General features: G+C 38.4%; 1 protein-coding gene across 5 annotated transcripts in view; it reads right to left on the bottom strand.

Annotated features, from left to right (window-relative positions):
* Window positions 1–19,680, bottom strand: part of Tom1l1 (target of myb1 like 1 membrane trafficking protein) — a 42,370-nt gene that overhangs the window by 10,316 nt on the left and 12,374 nt on the right. For 4 of the 5 annotated variants that reach the window (XM_042672179.1, XM_042672183.1, XM_042672185.1 and 1 more), the window contains exons 4-11: window positions 19,396–19,545; window positions 18,694–18,816; window positions 17,679–17,783; window positions 16,332–16,448; window positions 7,441–7,574; window positions 5,425–5,485; window positions 4,721–4,838; window positions 3,081–3,177 (exon numbers count right to left, since the gene is read on the bottom strand). In XM_042672179.1, coding sequence (XP_042528113.1) covers window positions 3,081–3,177; window positions 4,721–4,838; window positions 5,425–5,485; window positions 7,441–7,574; window positions 16,332–16,448; window positions 17,679–17,783; window positions 18,694–18,816; window positions 19,396–19,545 — 905 coding nt within the window. The remainder of the gene's footprint in view (window positions 1–3,080; window positions 3,178–4,720; window positions 4,839–5,424; window positions 5,486–7,440; window positions 7,575–16,331; window positions 16,449–17,678; window positions 17,784–18,693; window positions 18,817–19,395; window positions 19,546–19,680) is intronic. The other variant, XM_042672190.1, reaches the window with a different exon arrangement.

Below are 19,680 nucleotides of genomic sequence, written 5' to 3'. Positions count from 1 at the left end.
ACTGTTAAAGGAATTAAAAAAAAAAAAAAAAAAACAACAAAAAAACTTCAGCGAGAAGGTAAATCAAACCAGAAGAGAAGGGCAGCAGAAATAGTAAATACTGGATAAATATAAGACCTTTTCTCTTGAGTTCTTATAATTGAAAGGTGCAAGCAAAAATTAAAATATGGTCTATTGGGAGATTTTCAATAGAAATATGTAAGATAACCAAAATAAAAGGAGACTATATAATTTATATATATATATATAAAACATATATATAAAACATTTCATTTCAAGTGGTTTAATGGCGATTACAAAGGCTGGAAAATTAAGTATACTGCAATCTCAAAAGCCATGCCTTTAATCTTTCTATATACACGTATAAATATACATGCCATAAAAGGTACAACCAAAGCCATACTAGATGAACTAAACTGGAATTCTGAAAACATTCTAATAATCTGAAAAAAGGCGTAAGTGATCTGAAGAAAAGGGAAGAATAGTAAATTATGCAATGTAGACAGTGCAAAATTTATTAAATATAAAGAGTATAAACAGATCAATCTCCAAACCAGGAATTATGAAGGTACATAAAAAGTGAATTACTCAATATGCTACTTCCAAGAAATGACAAATACTTTGAAATAGTTAAGAAAAAGATGGGGAAAGATATCACTCAAACACTGATAGAAAGGAAACTAGAGTAAGCATATTATTACAAAGCAAATATCAGGGCAAAGAAAATTATGGGAAGCTGGGTGCCGGTGGCTCACGCCTATAATCCTAGCTATTCAGGAGGCTGAGATCTGAGGATCGTGGTTCAAAGCCAGCCCAGGCAGGAAAGTCCATGAGAATCTTATCTCCAATAAACCACTCAGAAAACTGGAAGTGGTGCTGTGGCTCAAATGGTAGAGCGCTAGCCTTGAGCTGAAGAGCTGAGGGACAGCACCCAGGCCCAGACTACAAGCCTCATGACCGGAAAAAAAAAAAAAAAGGAGATAAAGGATATTAGATAATAATTGTCAAGCCACCAAAAAGATGAACATTCCTAAATGTACAGTCATTCAATGATAAGAGCTTCAAAATACATGATAAACAAACACCAATTTTAGACAATCTCTTCTAGAAAGTTTAAGTATTATGTGGTTCTATTTAGATGCTATACTTGAAGGCTAACCATACAGATTAGTGATTGCTGGTGCATGAGGCTGGGATTGGCAGATGTGACTACAAATGACTAGTATAATAGAAAAAGGGAAGGAAGAAGGAAGTGAAGAAGGATGTCAAGGAGGGAGGGAGAAGAAAAGGGAAGGAAGAGAGGAGGAAGGTAGGGAAGGAAGGAATTATATATATAACTTTATATATATGACATATAACATTTTATTTATATATATTATATATCATATATATGTGTAGGTGTGTGTATAGCCATTACATTGGTTTGACATCTGGCTGGTGGAAATGTATTACCAATTAACTTACATACCTAACATTTAAAAGAAATTAAAAATATTGTCTTTTTATAAGACAAATTCAAATTCTGTTTATTTTTTGCTCTTTTTATTCTGCATCTCCCTAAACTTAAGTCACTACTACTCTTTTTGGATTTTTCTGCATCCTACCTTTATTTTTTTATGAAAATTGATAAATACACAAATGTTATATACCATACATGTGCTGCTCTGCATCTTTCCGCCCAATTAGTAGTACAAATATTTGTGATTAACAGAGGGCTGACTTTCTCCTCTAATTCTGCAATACTATAAAACTATTTTACCAGTCAGTACTTTACTAGTCAGTACTTATTAATTTGCTGTTCCCTAAAATACTGTAAACCATAAATTTGTCATATCTAATTGTGTAATAAATGAGCATAAATTGTTTGAAATCAGACTCCAGCTTTAAAGGTAACTATCGTCATTTGCACCTTGTAAAAAATAGATAATTTTGGGCTGGGAAGGTGGCTCAATGGTAGATTGCTTGCCTCACATGCATGAGGCCCTGTGTTTGACTCCTCAGCACCACTCACCTTGAGCTGAAGAGCTGAAGGACAGTGCCCAGGCCCAGAGTTCAACCTCCATGACCAACAAAAAAAACAAAACACACAAATACATAATTTAATCCTAAGCACTTGTGGCTTATGTCTGTAATCCTAGCTACTCAGGAGGCTGAGATCGAAGTTTGAAGTCATCCGAGGTAAGAAAGTCAGTGAGATTCTTATCTCTAACCACCAGAAGACCAGAAATGGAGTTGTGATTCAAAGTGATGGAGCATAAACACTGGGCAAAAGAACTCAAGGACAGTGCCCAGGCCCTGAGTTCAAACCCCTAGATTGACAAAAAACAAAACAAAACAAAAACCCACATAATTTTGTGATACTTTTTGTCTTTTCATAGCTAATGAGATCTATTACCAAACATTTGGGCTTTGGTCAATATGAAAGGTAGGAACAAAATGCCTTAAACTTACATTTCTCTAACTATATCATTTCACTTATTTATGGATTATTATGTCTTTGCCAGTGATCTATTAGTTGAAACTTGCTGTTTAGCACATGCATATTGGCAAGTTATATTCACTGTAAGTCTCAATCTCTTGCATTACACAAATGAAATGATTGTAACACTGAAGCAAGAACTTTGGGAAAGATTACAAGATCGTAAAAATTACATAGCACTTATTATGTGCTAGGCATTTCATGTGGCTTTACTCTTAACAATTTTAAACCTTATCTCTTTCTCTTCCTTGGTCTTTATATTTGTTTTCCTCCATCTCCTGTTACCACTAAGAAATAACAGAGATAACTTATTACCATCTCTTGTGTAACATGATAATGGTTATGTTAGGAATTTTCCATACATTGTTTCTCATACATAGTTGTAAGACTCCTGGGAAGTATTCTTAGAAGGGAAATAAATGAAGGTTCACAGTGGCTCAAATCCAATCATAGGTCTTATAGCTAGTGAGAAGCAGGACTGATTCCAAGATCTGTCTGACTCTATAGTCTATACTGTTTGCTCTGATGTCCACCATGTAGTATTAAGTACAAAGAACCAGATGCTATTGGTTTTGTTCTGTAGTATTAGTGATGTACTTACGGGGATATTTCTGTATTTTCTGAAGCTAACAAATCCATTTGTGGATAAAGACTGGGGCTCAAGTTGTTTGTTACTACAGGATTTGGAGCACTGAAACCTAGAACAGAAAATGGAGTTGTATGGCCTTAAAATATTTTCCACAGAAAACAAACAAATATAGATTAATTTGGATATTTCCTGCCACTATCATATAATCATAGGATTTTCCCTAAAGGAGATTAAAGTGTATCATTTATCAGGGGAGAGAGAAATAGAAATAAGACAGAAAGACAAGAGCTATTTGCTGCAATGAAAAGAGATTATTGTAAAGGGAACATATATTATTTTGTTGGACTTTTAAAAATCTCATCTCTTGTCCTATTCAGCACAAAAAGTAAAAGATTATACAGAGCTCTACTCTAATGTCTAACCTTTTAACTTCCCATAATATCAAATGAGGTACTTGAAACAGAATAATTCTTAAAAATTTCTGATTAAAAAATAAACAAGAAACTGGTGCTGCTGGCTCATGGCTGTAACCCTACCTACTCAAAAGGCTGAGATCTGAGGATGGAGGTTGGAAACTAGCCAGGGAAGGAAGTCCGTCTCTTATCTCCAACTTAAGCACAAAACAAAACAAAAAATAAAAAACACTGGACATGGAGCTGTGGCTCAAGTGGGAGAGTGCTAGCCTTGAGCAAAAAAGCTCAGGGACAGCACCCATGCCCTGAGTTCAAGCCCCAGGACAGACACACAAAACCAATCACACATACACACATACCACCACCACCACCACCACCACCACCATCCCTACCAGAGAAAACACTCTAATACGACCCTCTACAAATCTTGCTGGCTAACATAAGCAAGCAGGCAATATTTTAGAAGTGAAGAAAGCTCTAAGAAAACCTCAAATTCATTGCCACTGAGTATTTTTGCTCTGGAAATGCCAGATAATCTAAGAGAAAAACCACAACTAGATTTTAGCATTTTTTCACTGTCCTTATTTTGGAACTTGTTAGAAACGAGGACAGAAGAAGGTAACAACATAACTATATAAAATGGGTGGCCCCAAGCCTACAATAAGTTGTATAAACATCATTTCCTTTACTTTCACAGCAGCCCCTGTAGGAAACCATTATAAAAGAGAGTCTCAAAGGTTAGGTGCTTAATTGTGGCAGAACTGGTTGTTCAACTTTTACTTCTCTGACTCCCTCTATATTTTCCCTCTCCTTTCCACCCCCACATGGATGATGACTCATAATTCCTGAATTCCTCTCGGTGCAATTCAGCCCCTTACTTAATGCTGCTGTAAACCCGAGAAACCCAAGGATGATAACATAGAGGTTAAGAGTATGTGATTCCCTGGGGGACTAAAGTATTGGCTATGAGCTGGACAACCTCTACAGGGTACGCTAGGTACATTTCAGAAGAATTTAAACCAGTAGGATGAATTTCAAAGGCCTCCCCTAACATATCCTATTCCTGTACAGGGTCTGACCCAGCCATTTTCCAGGAAGTAATTACATCTCCTGATAGAATTCTCTGATACCCAAAATGACTTCCTTTCTGGAGGCAGTTAATCATGACACCAAGAACTGGAGCACTGATTCCTATCAAGCTCTTCTGATGGTGTGAAGAGGTCCCCACTGCTTATTTACTTAAGTTTGAAAACTGTGCATTCATGTTGCTGAGTTCTCCTTGAGTGACTGCAGGAACGAAAGAGCTGGGACTCAGGTCCAAGAGATCACAAGATGGAGCAGAAGGCTCACTGGCAGTCTGAAAAGAAAACAGACAAAAGCAGAACTCAGAAAACAATGAGGCATGAGAGTTACCAGGGCAGTACCTCTCCCCATAAACTTTACCCTGGAGCCTATTTGGATTGCATTCCAAAATACTCCATTCGGTGAATAACAAGAGTATGATTTACAGCTCACCATTCACGTGGGGTCCTGCTTAATTTGGGATACTTCTTAGGACTTTTGATTTAAGGCAAATAAATATTCAGTATCACCCAAACCTCCTGAAATTTGTTAATGCGTGTCTCTTTTTAAAGATCTTGTAGGTAAGCCTTGCTTCTTACTGTACCATGGGTAAAAATACTCAATTGTTTATGACATTTCTTTTTTTTAGGGGGGGGGGGTCCAGTCGTGGGGCCTAAACTCTGGGCCTAGGGGCGCTGTCCCTCAGCTCTTCAGCTCAAAGCTAGCACTCTACCACTTGAGCCACAGCGCCACTTCCGGCTTTTCTTCTTTTTGCTTATGTGGTGCTGAGGAATTGAACCCAGGGCCTGAGGCATGCAAGGCAAGCGCTCTACCACTGAGCCAACTTCCCAGCCCTGTTTATGACATTTCTAATCACTTACATGGGTGGCTTCATTCTGGTTCCCCCTTTGCTCCAAAAGCCTCTGTTGGTTTCGAGTAAACCTGTTTGAATAGCAAAATGCAACTACTTAAGATGCTACAAAAGTTAACCATTAGTACAAGTACCTATATTCGTATTTATATGAAATACAAATATTTCAGGGTGGTGAAAGCAAGCCTCGCCTACTATGAAACAAAAAACAAAGGGTTTTCATTTGTTAATTTGTTTTTGCAGTAATGGGGTTTTGAACTCAGAACCCTACATTTGTTAGGTAGGACTTCAACTATTTGAGCCACTCCACCAGTCCTGACAGTATTTGAGAAAAACTAAGAATCCCATCAACAGAAATTAGTGTGCATATTTTCTTGCAGATTTTTGTTTCTCTGAGAATTTTGCTTACTGAAAGTCTTGTTCTATGGCCCAGGTTGGCCTCAAACTTGCAATCTTTCTGCCTCAGCCTCCCTACGCCAAGGAAAGTAGGCAGGCAGACTCTGTAAATTGTAAAAGATAAGGGTATGGCATCTCCAGAGCTTCCAAAAGTACATGTGTCCTTCTCCTACCTTACTCGCACTTAGCTTAGTAACACTCACTCATCTGTGATTCCTGACCTAGAGAATTTAAGTTAATATTTTATGATAACGAATTATTGTCATGAATTATTCTATGGTAAGGAATTATTCTATAGTATTGAATAATTATTGTAATGAGTTATCAAGATTGTCAAAATTTGATACATCACCCACAGGAAACGAAAACACCAAAACTAGTATCTCTTCTAGAGGTGAGAACTTCTCCCTGAACCTCAGGAAGCAGGTGCTTCTATCTCACATTTGCTGTCTTCTCTTTGGCACACGTGAGGTTCAAAGTAGAACCAGAATGAGCTATTCACAAAAGGAGGACGATTTTGCTAACTTCTAGATGACATCAACATTTTTCCTTAAGGAGGCCTTTAGACAGTAGCCTTATGTGACAACAGAGCTCTCCCAAATGAAAATCAGAAGGCAGTACTAGACAGAAAAATATGTCTTTGGATACGTCTCCTCCTTACGAAGATTTATATCAGAGGAAATGAAGGGCAAGAATTGTGATTCTGTTCATTGCTAAGAAAAAAAAAATGGTTCTGGAGCTCACAACATCAGTCAGGCCCTGTCATCTTTTCTTACAAACAACTATTGTCCCTGAGAAGCAGTTAATATGAGATAGTGAAGGAAAGAAACTATCATTTTATACTTCTGGTTTTTATTTGACTGGTTTTCTTGGCTCATTCATTCCCAGTGTGTGTGGAAGAGAAGTCATTTTTATACTGGGATACTAATTGAAAGGTTAAGAAATCAGTATTTAGCTGGGTAGATGCCAGTGATTCATGCCTGTAAGCCTAAGATGTAAAGGATTGTAACTCAAAGCCAGCCCGGACAGGAAAGCCCAAGACACTCTTCTCTCTAATTAATCACCCAGATCAATTGGAAGTGGAGGTATGGTGTCTCAAGTGCTTGAGTGCCAGCTTTGAGCAAAATAAGCTAAAGTTCAGGGCTGCCCTCGTACTGGTTAAAAAAAAAAAAAGAAAAGAAATTGAAATATTTGATAATTTAATGAGTGCCAATATACACTGGCTAGTTTCATCCTTTAAAAAAAAATCAGCCCCTCCAAAGACAGGAGAGTTTATCTGAAATCAATAGCTAGATTTGAATCTAGGCCTGCTCACCACTCTCTTGTTTGTCAGACTGATCTCAACCTTCATCTGCTGTTAACCATCTAGGGAGAGTACTAAATATTACTAGTAATTTTCAGTAGGAAAGGTGCCTCTTTCAGTGTCTAGAAAGTCACTTCAACCAGGAGGAACACTATGATGTCTACTGAGTCATGGCCATATAAGAGAAAACTGTCCCACCAAAGATGCCACAACTGTCAAGTAAAAAGAATCTAGAGTATTTCCTTATGTTTCCTCCAATAGGAATGTTAAGCGAACGATAGTGAAAGTCAGGTCTGAGATGTATCAAAAAGCAAACCAATGGCTCACCTCTCATACCCAAGGATGGCATTATTCAAATCTTCATTCACTTGAATGAGCTCCACAGTTAAGTCCTCATTCTCCACCACCACAAGCAGGTCCATGATCCTCTCTTGCATCTCTCGGCCTATCTTGTACAGTTTCTGTCAAAGAAAGGAGAGATGTTTCTTCTTCTATACTAAGAATGTTCTATAAAGACAAGTAGTTTCTATCTGCAATTGCCTCCACATTGTCGCCTATAAGAAACTACCAAGGTAGAAAACTGCCAACACTACTTGTCCTTCCTAGAAGATTGACTTTGTTTCTCTGAAAGGCAAAATAAGTGTCAGAAAAACAATGAGGGTACACAGGAAATAATGATGGCCTAGAATTAGAAAATGCTCTATGCTAATATACATGCATTGTTTATTAGCTATGCTATGCTAGGAAAAAAATCACTTATTTTCTAAGTTTTAAGTATTCTCATTGATAAAGAAATAACCACTGAGGCTGGGAAGGTGGCTCAGTGGTAGAACACTTGCCTTGCATGCTCGAGGCCCTGGGTTCGATTCCTCAGCACCACATAAGAAAAAAGCCGGAAGTGGCGCTGTGGCTCAAGTGGTAGAGTGCTAGCCTTGAGCTGAAGAGCTGAGGGACAGCGCCCAGGCCCAGAGTTCAGGCCCCACGACTGGACCCAAAAAAAAAAAAAAAGAAATAACCACTTGTCCATTCTATCTCAAGAGGCCAACATAAAAATCAGATGTGATGTGTAATGAACTCTGTAATCTAAAATGTAAGTGTCATTATTAATAATGGTAGACATAAGTTAAAGTACCATAATTTTATTTTTTATACTTAAACATTTAAAGTTTATGGTTATATTATGTTCTGATTACTCAGAATCATTACATTCTGACTACTCATAAACTGACTACTCAGAATCACCGCACAGAACCATGATGCAATCATCCAACTCAGCTTGCCAGCTTGTTCTCATAAGCATCCAAGAGACCCACAGTCCTTTTGTAGATTTATTATAGTCCAAGACTGAGGAGCAAGATCTCTACATTTAAAAACCCAAAACAGCCAGGCACCAGTCACTCAGGCCTCTAATCCTAGCTACTCAGGAGGATAAGATCTGAGAATCACAGTTCAAAGGTAGCCAGGTTTGGAAAGTCCATGAGATTCTTATCTCCCGTAAACTACAAAAAGAGCTGGAAGTGGAGCTGTGGCTCAAGTGGTAGAGCACTAGTCTTGAGCACAAAAGCTCAGGGATAATTGCCTAGGTCCAGAGTTCAAGCCCCAGGACTAGCAAAACACAAAAAATTAAACAAACCAAAACCACAACAAAAACTAAAAATACCAACAAAAATACCAAGCTTCCCAATGTGTTTCTATGTATAGTGACATTTGAAAATTGCTGCTTCACAACTATTTTCTTCAGGAAAACCTCCAGTAAGCCTGAGGTATACCTGGCTGGTATTACTGTTTCCTTCATTTCATCTTTGCCAGAATCTATCACGCTAATATAAGGCCATTTTTTCTCCTGGAGTCACAGGAAACCTTGTTTATACATTGCACAATTACATTCTCCCCTCAAGAAAGGATACTACTGAAAAATTTATGTTTTCGTGAAATCATTTAGAATCTCAAACAATCTATTCTAAGACTCCTGGAACTCTCTAAATAAATAAATCAAACTATTACTAACTGGTATTTAGACTCCAGGGTAAAAACCACTACTCTCCATAAAACGAAAAAGATATTTACAAGATAAAATGAAATGAAAAAGTGAAGCAGACAGACAGATGATGAACCGGGTTTTTATACCTACAGGAGGCCACCAGGAAAACTCTCCTATTTGCTAATGACATGGTCACCATCAGTATTGATATAGCACAGGAATCGAAGTTTTCCTTCATGTTTGAGATGACAAAATATATATTTTATACTTTGTCGGTTGTCGCAACCTGGGGAAACCAGGGACAAGACAATAACGTACACCAAACTGTGGAACTGAGGTTTGGGGCATTAGGGCCTGAAGTCTTCCACCAGCTCCAGATATCCTGGGTCCATTTTACAAGGTAAATTTATGTAAATGTACCTCAGTAAATACCTTGTAAAATATGCAGTCACAATTTCCTGGAAGTCATAAGCACCAATCATGTGTTATAACTTTACTCAAGGGATAAATAATTTTTATCTTAAGAAGCAGGTGTAAGCAGTAAATTACTTACAGTTAGCATAGATTTCTATCTATTCCCAAGTTCCCAGAAAGTCTGATGTGGAATTAGTCTACACCTGGGATAGAAATCCGACTTCTCTTTCAAGCCAGTACTGATTGACCTTTTCAGAAAACTCTCAGTCATCTGAGTGTTCATGTTGGGAGGAGGCATTCCATCTTCCCAATCTCACAGCTGGGCTTTTGGTGGCTCTCACAGTGGGCCATCTAGTCTCTGCCTTATAGTGGAAAAACCACCCTAGAAAATCAGTAAATAAATGGGTGTGGCCAAGTTCTAATAAAGCAAAGGGAGAGGGTAAGCTACCTGCAAAGGCAAGACTTTAGACTCAGCAGAACAAAGGTGTGTTCAGTATACTTAACATAATATTTAGAGAAGTAAGATTAAAATGTAACCCATGAGCTGGGCACCAGTGACTCACGCCTGTAATCTTAGCTTCTGAGGAGGCTGAGATGTGAGGATCACGGTTCAAAGCCAGCAGGGGCAGGAAAGTCCATGAGACTCTTATCTCCAATTAACCACCAGAAAAACAGAATTGTGCTGTGGCTCAAGTGGTAGAGTACTTGCCTTGAGCTGAAGAGCTCATGGACAGTGCCCAGGCCCAGAGTTCAAGCAATATGACCCACAAAACAAAACACACACACACAAAACTATGTTATTTATAATTACAATGTTACTTATAATAACAATAACCCTATGTTACTTATAATACAACTCTGTTTTGCAGAGTTGTTAAGAATAGGAAATGGTTTAACTGAAACCCTATGATGTTTGATGAACACCAGACAGTCAATAAATACATTGTGATTGCTTAAGGAGGAGTTACTAGAAGCTTCTCTAGATAACTAATATAATCCTGTAATATTTTCATTATTATCCAGGACCAATGTCACACAAAGGGGGAAAAAACCCACAAAACAACAGCAGCTAATAGAATCCCTCTGATGAATAAGAACCTTCCTTTGTTCTTGCTTTAAAGTGTATAGACATTTTCCCTCTTATTGCTCAAGGGCAGCCTTGCTAAAATAAGGTTAAGATCAAGGAAATACAATGGGTGTCAGATGCTTGTAGAAATTAATTTGAAATGAATTTGCAGCTAACATCAATAGCTTCAGGTCACATGAAGACCCTGCCTTTGCCCTTTGGAAAGCAGATGGAATGGGAACATGAAAGGAATACCACATCTCTCAGCAGGCTTGCCAAACAGAATGTGGAAAACCTCTTCAAACGCTGGCCCACTCTGATCTTTGCAATTGATGTGTGTCTCAGAGGAGGGCCACACCACCTGGAAACAGCATAGATCAAGTAACAGGGACAAAAAAGATGGGTCACAGAGTTCCCCACAGCAGGCCTTTGCAGGGCCATGGATATGGAGAACCAGGAGAGGTGAATCAAAACAAGAGTGACAGTGGCTAGTGTCTATCACAGAACCCCTGGAATGGTTTCCTTTGATTGTAAAGCCCAAGGCCGGCTTCTAAGGCAGAGTGAAATTAACAACCAGTTCAAAGTTGGAGCTAGACAAAATGGACCTCATTAAGAGCACCCTCTTCTGACCTCCAGATGCCTGCAATCTCTCCACTAAGCACTCAGGAAGAACACAGGAAAGGAAATCCCTCTGCATATTCAGCACCGACGAAGGTAACCCTGGGTTCACCAACAGGGGGCAGTATACTGAAAGCAAGAAGAAAAATGGAGGAGCACAAAGGAAGGGGTGGCATTGCTTAAGATGCACTGTGCTCCTAAACTGTTATGTTGACTTGAAAACCCTTTGTACAACTACTCCAGGATAATGTTTTTAAATGACTGAACATCTAGCTTGAAGAAGGGAAAACAGGAAACAATACGCATGTAAGTTGTATGAAAGTTTCACTAGACAAACTATCGGTACTGTAATACCGTGCTATCAGCCCATAACATATTTCCTCTCTCTTAGTGCTCCCCACCCAGCCTACAAGAGACCAGACAATGTGTCTTATCTGCTCGAATAAAAACTCCTCCCTGCCACACCAACAGTGTGTGTGTGTGAGAGAGAGAGAGACAGACAGACAGACAGTGAGAGAGACAGAGACAGAGAGACTAGGATTTCAATTCAGTTGTGTTTGATTGGCAGGCACTCTATCCCTAGAGCCATATCTCCAACCCTAACACTGAACAGTTTCTGCATTCAAGTTGCTTCTTTATAACTCACAAGCTGTTTCATGCCTACAGAAGCCAATATGTAGTGTCGCTGTCTACACTAGAACATCAAGTCATGGATTCACAGCAAGAAAGGAGTGGAAACCATGGACAGAATTCAGGATTCTGAGAGTGAGTCTCATTCCCATTCCATCACTTGCTTCCCTCTCTGAATATTCAACTTAGTCCCTTAAGGGAGAAAGATAAGGCTCTTTGACTTTAAAAAGTCCCTCCTACTCTTAACACCTTACGAGTTCCTGAATGGTAGAAATAGAAGAATGGGCAGGGGAGAATAACTTTCCTTGTCTTCCTCTTATTTTCATGGTTTACTCTCAACATTTTTCTAATAAACTTAAGTGAGGCTTTCTCTAGTTGTCCTTTCAAAAAGTGAGCTGCCTGATACAGTCGTAATACTCTGTGTATACCTATGAAAATGGAACCAACTAACTTGAAGGGATAGAATGAACAGGGATGGGTGGGGAGGAGAAAGGTGGAAGGGATGAAATTGATCAAGATGTATACTGTACTTATAAATTGGCATGCTGTAAGTAGTTAAATTATCTTGAAGTAGTTGTCAGGGCTTACGTCAATAAATTGTGAGCTCTTTTTATTCTGAAATATTTTCTTCGTTCAGTGTCCTATTCAGGTGAGACAAAACATAAGAAAAACCAAACTGGGGAGATACTAGAGAAAGCTATGCAAGCTAAAAGGAAGTTGCCCAAGGTCAAGTGTACAAGGCCAAGAAAGCAAATATTGGAAACAAACATCGCAATTCTTCATTTTCTGTGACAACAATAGCCATCTGAACTCTCATGCTCCACTAGGGCAAAAGAACTCCATTCTCACCCAGAGAAGTTCAAAGTCCAGAAGGAAGGGCTGTCCATAGTACAGAATGGCTTTATTCTCAAAGAGTCTTCATACTAAAGCACAAGATTTCCAAGAACCACTAGGGCTTTCAGTGATCCTGTGGCTCAATATGAACTGGAATAACACAGAGATTTGAGTAAAATGTATTAAATTTCATAGGGAGGACATACACAGGGAACAGGTTCCAAATAAGCTAACAGTAAGTAGAACAAGAAGGCAGTTCCAAGTATACAAGCTGCCTTTAATGCTAAAGAATAATGTGACAAGACTGTGTTCCCTGGCTTAAGACAGCATGCACAAATCATGGACTAGTTTTTGAAAGATGGAGGCCTTTCCTATGTACCGGCCACATTCCTTTTGCCCACTAGATCTTGGACCATACTTTATGTCTTACTCAGCTTGTTAAGACATTAATCCTATCACCAGGTGCCCTATGGTTCCTAATGGGGTTCAGCTAACAGGGCTTGCCAGTGGTAAATGGGAGACAGGAAGGAGAATTTACTCCTTCTACCAACATCATCGTGTCTCTCCACATCATTCCTTCCATTGGACTTGCCCTTCCACATGGCTGCCCATCTCCTCTGAGGACCTCCTATGTGCTTGCTCCTGACGTACAAGGGCAGCCAGCCAGGAAGCTGACATTACTTGGAGGTCCCACTGCTACTGAATCCAGTAGATTAGATGAGGGTGAGAAGACCTTTGAAAAAATACATACGAAAGAATCATTTTGTTTTTCCATAGTCTGTCTGTGTGGTTTCCTTGCTACTTCCTTCAGTGTAGATGTGCTCCTTATCCTTTCTTTCCATGAACGACATTATCACATTTTTTTTAGATCAACAGTTCAGAAATTAAGAACAGCATTCCTACACCAGATCTTTGTGTTACTAACAACAACAAAAAAAAAAACACATAGAAAAATGTGTTGATCAACAAGTTGATCCAATGCCAGAACCCATTCAACTTGAATTGGCCATGCATGAGCAGTATTCTAATGCTGATTTATAACCTAAGTCTCTTTACTATTCAAGACAATACAGCCCTGAGCCCTGGCATTAAAATAACCCAACAAATTAGCATCACACTTCCAAATTCAATCAGATTATCTACACCCAAAGACTCTGAGACAAAACGGGATTTCATGCTTGATAGAATAAAACATAAAATAGGATTCACATATTTAAATAGAACATACATTTTTACTGAAGGACTGTTTGCCACAGATGGTTGAGAACAGGAGAGAAAAAGTCACAAATCATTTCATTTTCAAGCTCAGAATGGTCTGGAAAGAACATGTGAAATAAGATATATTGCTATGGCCATTTTTGAAAAAAAAATCTGCTTTGTACCCTTGTACTTTGATATTTAATTTTGAATTTAACATTCTTGTTAACATCCTAAGAAAGTTTTTATCTACAGAAAACTTCAGTTATGAATGTTTTTAAAGGATTGCTACAATATGAATTCTATTTAATGCTTGGTTTCCTTTAATTTCATTTATTAATAGGATGTGCTTAGTATTTCTTTTGTTTACAAAATATCATCTAAACTCTTCATTTTTATATTTACACAAACTAAGACCAGTGATGGTAAATGAGTTGCCCAAGGGCAAAAACCTCAAAAAACACTTACTTGCAAATTAATACATGATAATGATCCTAAGTAAAACACTCTAAACCTAACATAATATACTAAGAGCCAATGATCACAACTGTTGATGTGCCTTCTAAGGTATATTACTCTAAAGTTCTATGGAATATTAACAGATATTTAGCAGGGAGGAATTCTTTGTTCACAAAAAATGTTCATTAATATTGGGCCAAACAATCTCTGAGAGTCTTACTATAAGCATCAATTTTACAAACCTCCAAGGAGAAATATAGTAGCTAATTGGTTTTGTAAACTTACTCAACCATGGGCATGATCTCTCACTAATATATTACAGTCTAAGCCCAATGAGTATAAAGAATATAGTTTTGCTTCACCATAATTTGTCATCTTAATTCCACCAGGAGGATCTGCCTAAAAACCTGATCTGGTGTGTAGCACCTCAGCTTAGATGGAGTTGGTTTATTTATTTAAATGTGGTTTGATTGTCATATGCTTTCCTTCTGTAGCCCAGGCTGGTCTCTAACTCATGATACTCTGCCTAGCCTCTCAAGTGCTAGGTGTACCATCAAATACCATGTGGCTGATATGGTTTTAGTGGTTCTTTCTGTCATGTTGATTGATTTCCCTTTTTGGCATGACTTGAAGTCCTCAATGTCCTATATGGCTCATATTTTGAATCTGGAAGTTTATGCTCCCAAGGCACTGCTTTGAATTCTTTCCTTTTCCTTCACTCCCTCTCTCCCTCCCTCCTTCATTCCCTCCCTCCCTTCCTTCCCTCCTTTCTTTGTACCAGTCCTAGGGCATGAATACAGGGAATGGGAACCAGCCCTGAGCTTTTGTGCTCAAGGTAATGCTCCACTACTTATACCACAACTCCACTTTCGGTTTTCTGGTGGTTACTTGGAGCTAAGAGTCACATGGACTTTTCTGTCCTAGCTGGCTTTGAACCTCCATCCACAGATATCAGCCTCTTGAGTAGCTAGGATTACAAATGTAATCTCTGAATCCTTTTCTTATTACACATTCACATTCATTGATATTGTCGTGTGGAGTAAAAGGTGTATCAGAGATCCTGGTGGTTTCTGGGTATAGGCTTGTATACAATAAGAAATAACCTCTAAGGTTTTTCTTTTTATTTTTTAAACAACTTAAAACTATCCATTTATATGACCCTCCTGAGGCCTCAGACAACACAAAAACAAAGACCTGCACGTGGCCTATAGCTCACAGTTTGCTGACTCCTGAGTTAAGAGAAAAAACAATCCAGCACATTCAAGATTGTTCACAATTCAGTCCTGCCCAGAACACGGAAGGAATGCACAGGATGCTCCACACATCTGAAGACTGCTAATATTTGCTCATTGTTCTTTCCAAATGATTAAGAAAAACTGTTATATACTAATATAACATTCTAAGAAATTAAGGAAAGCTAACAACATGAGAAATGAGGAGTGGGAAATGAGGCGTGACTATATCATATAAACATGAACTATATGACCACAGACAGGTCCAGATGCTCTGTCCACTTGTTTCTTTAGTATACTGCCTGCGTATATCTTTCCTAAAAACCACACCACTTTTTTCCTTGTCCTTATATAGGATCCCACCACATTTGGACAGATTTTATATTACATCACTTGTAATAGTTTACTGTGCTGTTTATAAACCAGTTTTATTCACTAGCTATAATTCTCAAAAACTAGGACAGTTTATTTCCATATCCTGTACCACATCATAGTCACTTAAGACATTTGCTGAGCTGGAGGACACAGAGGCAATATTTATACACTGGCAATAGTAAGAGACTAGACTGGACAAAGCTATAAGTGTTCTATTATAAGAGGGTAAGGATTCTACTTAAGTTATGATGCATTTCTGGTCAGGGTTCAACTTAGATCTTTTTAAGTTTAGAAATCAGATGAAGTCAAGCTGTAAGAGGACGGACTAGACATTATTATTAACATGTCTTCTACCTCCAAAGCTCAAAGTTTCAGACCAGCTGTACCAATGGTCCCTGATATCATACTGTACCTGCAGAAGCTCTATGTCATCCGGGTTTTCAGACCCAGGCTTGTTCTCCAGCAATATGGCAGTCATCACTCGCACATTCATTTTCACCATATCCAATTCGCTGTGCAACTTTCCAATCTGTAGACAATAACACCCAGCAATCAGTAAAGCAGACATATAAAGACACCTACTGCCCAGTTCCAGAATATATCCTGGAAACTACCTTCGTAAAACTATTTTAAGTATATTTAAGTTTATAGAATTATAAATATAATTCTTGTGCAAATGAAACTGTCACCTTCTAAATGGACTTGAGATTACTTAAGAAAGCTGTAAGTGAAGATAAAAAAAAAAATCAGATAAGAACCAGTATTGGGAAGAGAGATGGTACTAGGTACCTAGTAGAAGGTACTAGAACCTGGAAAAAATAGAATATATTATCCTGAATTTTTTTGTAACTCATGCGGGGGGGTGGAGAGAAGAAGAAGAAAGAAGAAAGAAGAAGAAGAAGAAGAGGAGGAGGAGGAGGAAGAGGAGGGGAAAGGCGAAGGAGGGGGAGGAGGAGGAAGAAGTGGAGGAGGAGGAAGAAGAAGAAGAACAGAAGGAGGAGGAAGGAAGGTAGCAAGGAAAGAAGGAAGGAAGGAAGGAGGAGGAGCAAGAAGATGAAAGAGAAGAAGGAGGAGGAGGGGAAGGAAGGGGAGGAAGGGAAGGAGGAGGAAAAGAGGAAAAAGGATGAGGATTTTTAAAGTGTTTTTAAAAAATTTAAAGGAGAAAGGATTAAAAATATTACTTTTGTTTCCTGGATTAAATTCTAAGAAGAATTTAAGCATATTAACTTTTATGTAAGAAACACATAGTTGATATTAGTTAATACACTAAGTAAGGTTTAATATTTAATGGTAGTTTTATAAAAGGACATAAATGAGCTTCAAAAAATTATCTCTGATAAACAGACAAAACAACATAATAAGGTGAACACCTAAACAGCTTTCTGAAATAATATATGGACAATCCTATTGGTAGTAAGAGAAAGCAACTGGCAGATGACACAAGATCCAATTCATAGCCAAAGACTCCTCAAAGTCCTCAAACCTGCTAGCAAAGCACAACTCTTAAAAAGTGTGAACTTTAGAATCAGACAGAACTCACTGAAAGTTCTCCTGAGGGATGAGCAACAATTACTTCACTAAGGTTCAGTGTTCTCTAAAATGAAATACCTATATCCTATAGTGTAATACATTTGTATACACACACCTGTATATACATATACATACATATATATATATATACACACACCCCACACACATACACACATGTTGTTTAGAACTTAGAAAAAGTATCAATAAATACAATTATCACTGTTGTTACCTGTTCTGGGACTAATGAAATAGTCGGGTTCTTGGTAGCAGTTATGGATGGAAGAGCAGGAGCAGTTGGGACCGATGTTGGTGCATGGGCTGAGATTGGAGCAGTCTATCAGTGTGAAACATGGAAATGTTACACTCTGAGTTAGCATAGTAATCTTAAGTCTAGTTTCCTCCTTCAGCTAACTCTGGCACTGTCAAGCCAAAGTCCTGGATAAAGGACATTAGCCCACAGTCAGCCATCAGGTACTGACATGTCTAATATGTTGTAAGAGTCTTAAGCAAATGACTTAAGAGTCATAAGTTGTTAGATATAATTAACTGAATTATAATTTAATAAAGTACTCTTGGTTTTTCACACAGGTCTACCTGGTGAGATTGTCGCCACTCTCTGTTGGATTGTAAATCAATTCATGTAAAGTCTTTTCAAATCAGAGCTGGTAGGGCATTTCCTCTAGCAATGAATGGCTTCCTGGGTCAAGACATTCTCAGCAACATTGGATGTACAGCGCTAAGCATGGGGCTTTATTTTAGTATTTATTTATTTACTTATTTATGGTCAGTCATGGGTCTTGAACTCAGGGCCTGGGCCCTTTAGCTCAAGGCTAGCTCTCTACCACATTGATCCACAGTGCCACTTCTGGTTTTCTGGTGGTTAACTGGAGATAAGAGTCTCATGGACTTTCCTGCCTGAACTAGCTTTGAACTGCAATCTTCAGATCTCAGCCTCCTGAGTAGCACCTGGCTTAGCATGGGCTTTAGACCAATGCTTCTTAGCATTAATATGTCAAAAAGTATTTGGAAACCTAACAAAAGAAGACCGTATTTACACCCATACTTCCTTATTATATCAGACATTAACAGCAAAGTCTGATGATGAACCTTTGTTATTTTGTACAATAGGGTGAAATCCTCCCGATAAATTCAGCTTTCTCGTAAACTGCTCAATCCCTTATCTTAAGAGAATGCCCAAGGAACATATAACATTACTTTACATGAGTCAAATGAGAGCCTCCTACCTCCTGTCTTGTTTCAGCTTCTGCGTCTGAGGGAGGAAACTGGACACCTTTCTTCAGCAAGTCCAGGTACACTTCTTTCACCTCAGTTACTTCCACGCCTCCTGGAAAACCCTGTGACCAAGTCTGAGTTCAAGAAAGAGAAAGTCCCAGAGTTACAACCATAACAAAACCGAAGTTCTTAAGCTTATGATGGAAAAATGCAATTATATGATCCTTACCCAGAGAGAGAAAGCTACTCTTTTTACTATCCTGGATAAAATGTTCCTTTTCAGAAGGTATAAACAATGTCATAAAGTATTTTAAATAATCAGACTTGCATGCATCAGTATCTTGATAAAATTCTGGATATAGATGCTATCCATCTCACTTTCTCTGTTTTTTTTTTCCCCCTATACTAAATCCAAAAGTAATAGGAAGATTCTAATAGTAGATCTTTGACAAAGTAGCCTTGAACTAGTCAGTTCTCCACTTTAGAATATAGTTTCCATAGCTACCAAACAGACATACTATTACTATGGATAGAACAAGATCTGACAGGGAAAAAGGGATGAGAGGACTATGAAGTCTTCAGAAGAAAAGGTGCCATTGTGCCAAGAAATTATTATTCCACATCAACCAAAAAGATGCTTTCCAGGTCCTTTTTGACTACCATCTTTATAATCTTAGAAATTTACCATCCCATGACGTGTACAACAGACTTACCTTAATGAATTTCAAGATTCTATTCTGAATGACTAGTGGCAAGTTGTATCTGGGATTCAGCAGCTTAACTAGACTATCTTTGACAAATTCCTTCTTCACAATCAAAGACTGGAAATTCGGCCCACAGTTCTGCATGCACATGTCAATCAGCTAAAATAAGACAGAAAAATTGAGCATTGTACTTCTTGTCTCCTCAATTAAGGCAGACATTGCCAAATAATGATCATTCGTTTTCTCCCCAAATGTATGGTAGCTCAGCACCAGCGGCTTAGGCCTATAATCCTA

Source organism: Dipodomys spectabilis, unplaced genomic scaffold (genome assembly GCF_019054845.1).
Source record: "Dipodomys spectabilis isolate Male_0828 unplaced genomic scaffold, ASM1905484v1 ptg000018l, whole genome shotgun sequence".
NCBI classification, from domain to species: domain Eukaryota; kingdom Metazoa; phylum Chordata; class Mammalia; order Rodentia; family Heteromyidae; genus Dipodomys; species Dipodomys spectabilis.
This window is presented reverse-complemented; position numbering and strand designations above follow the sequence as displayed.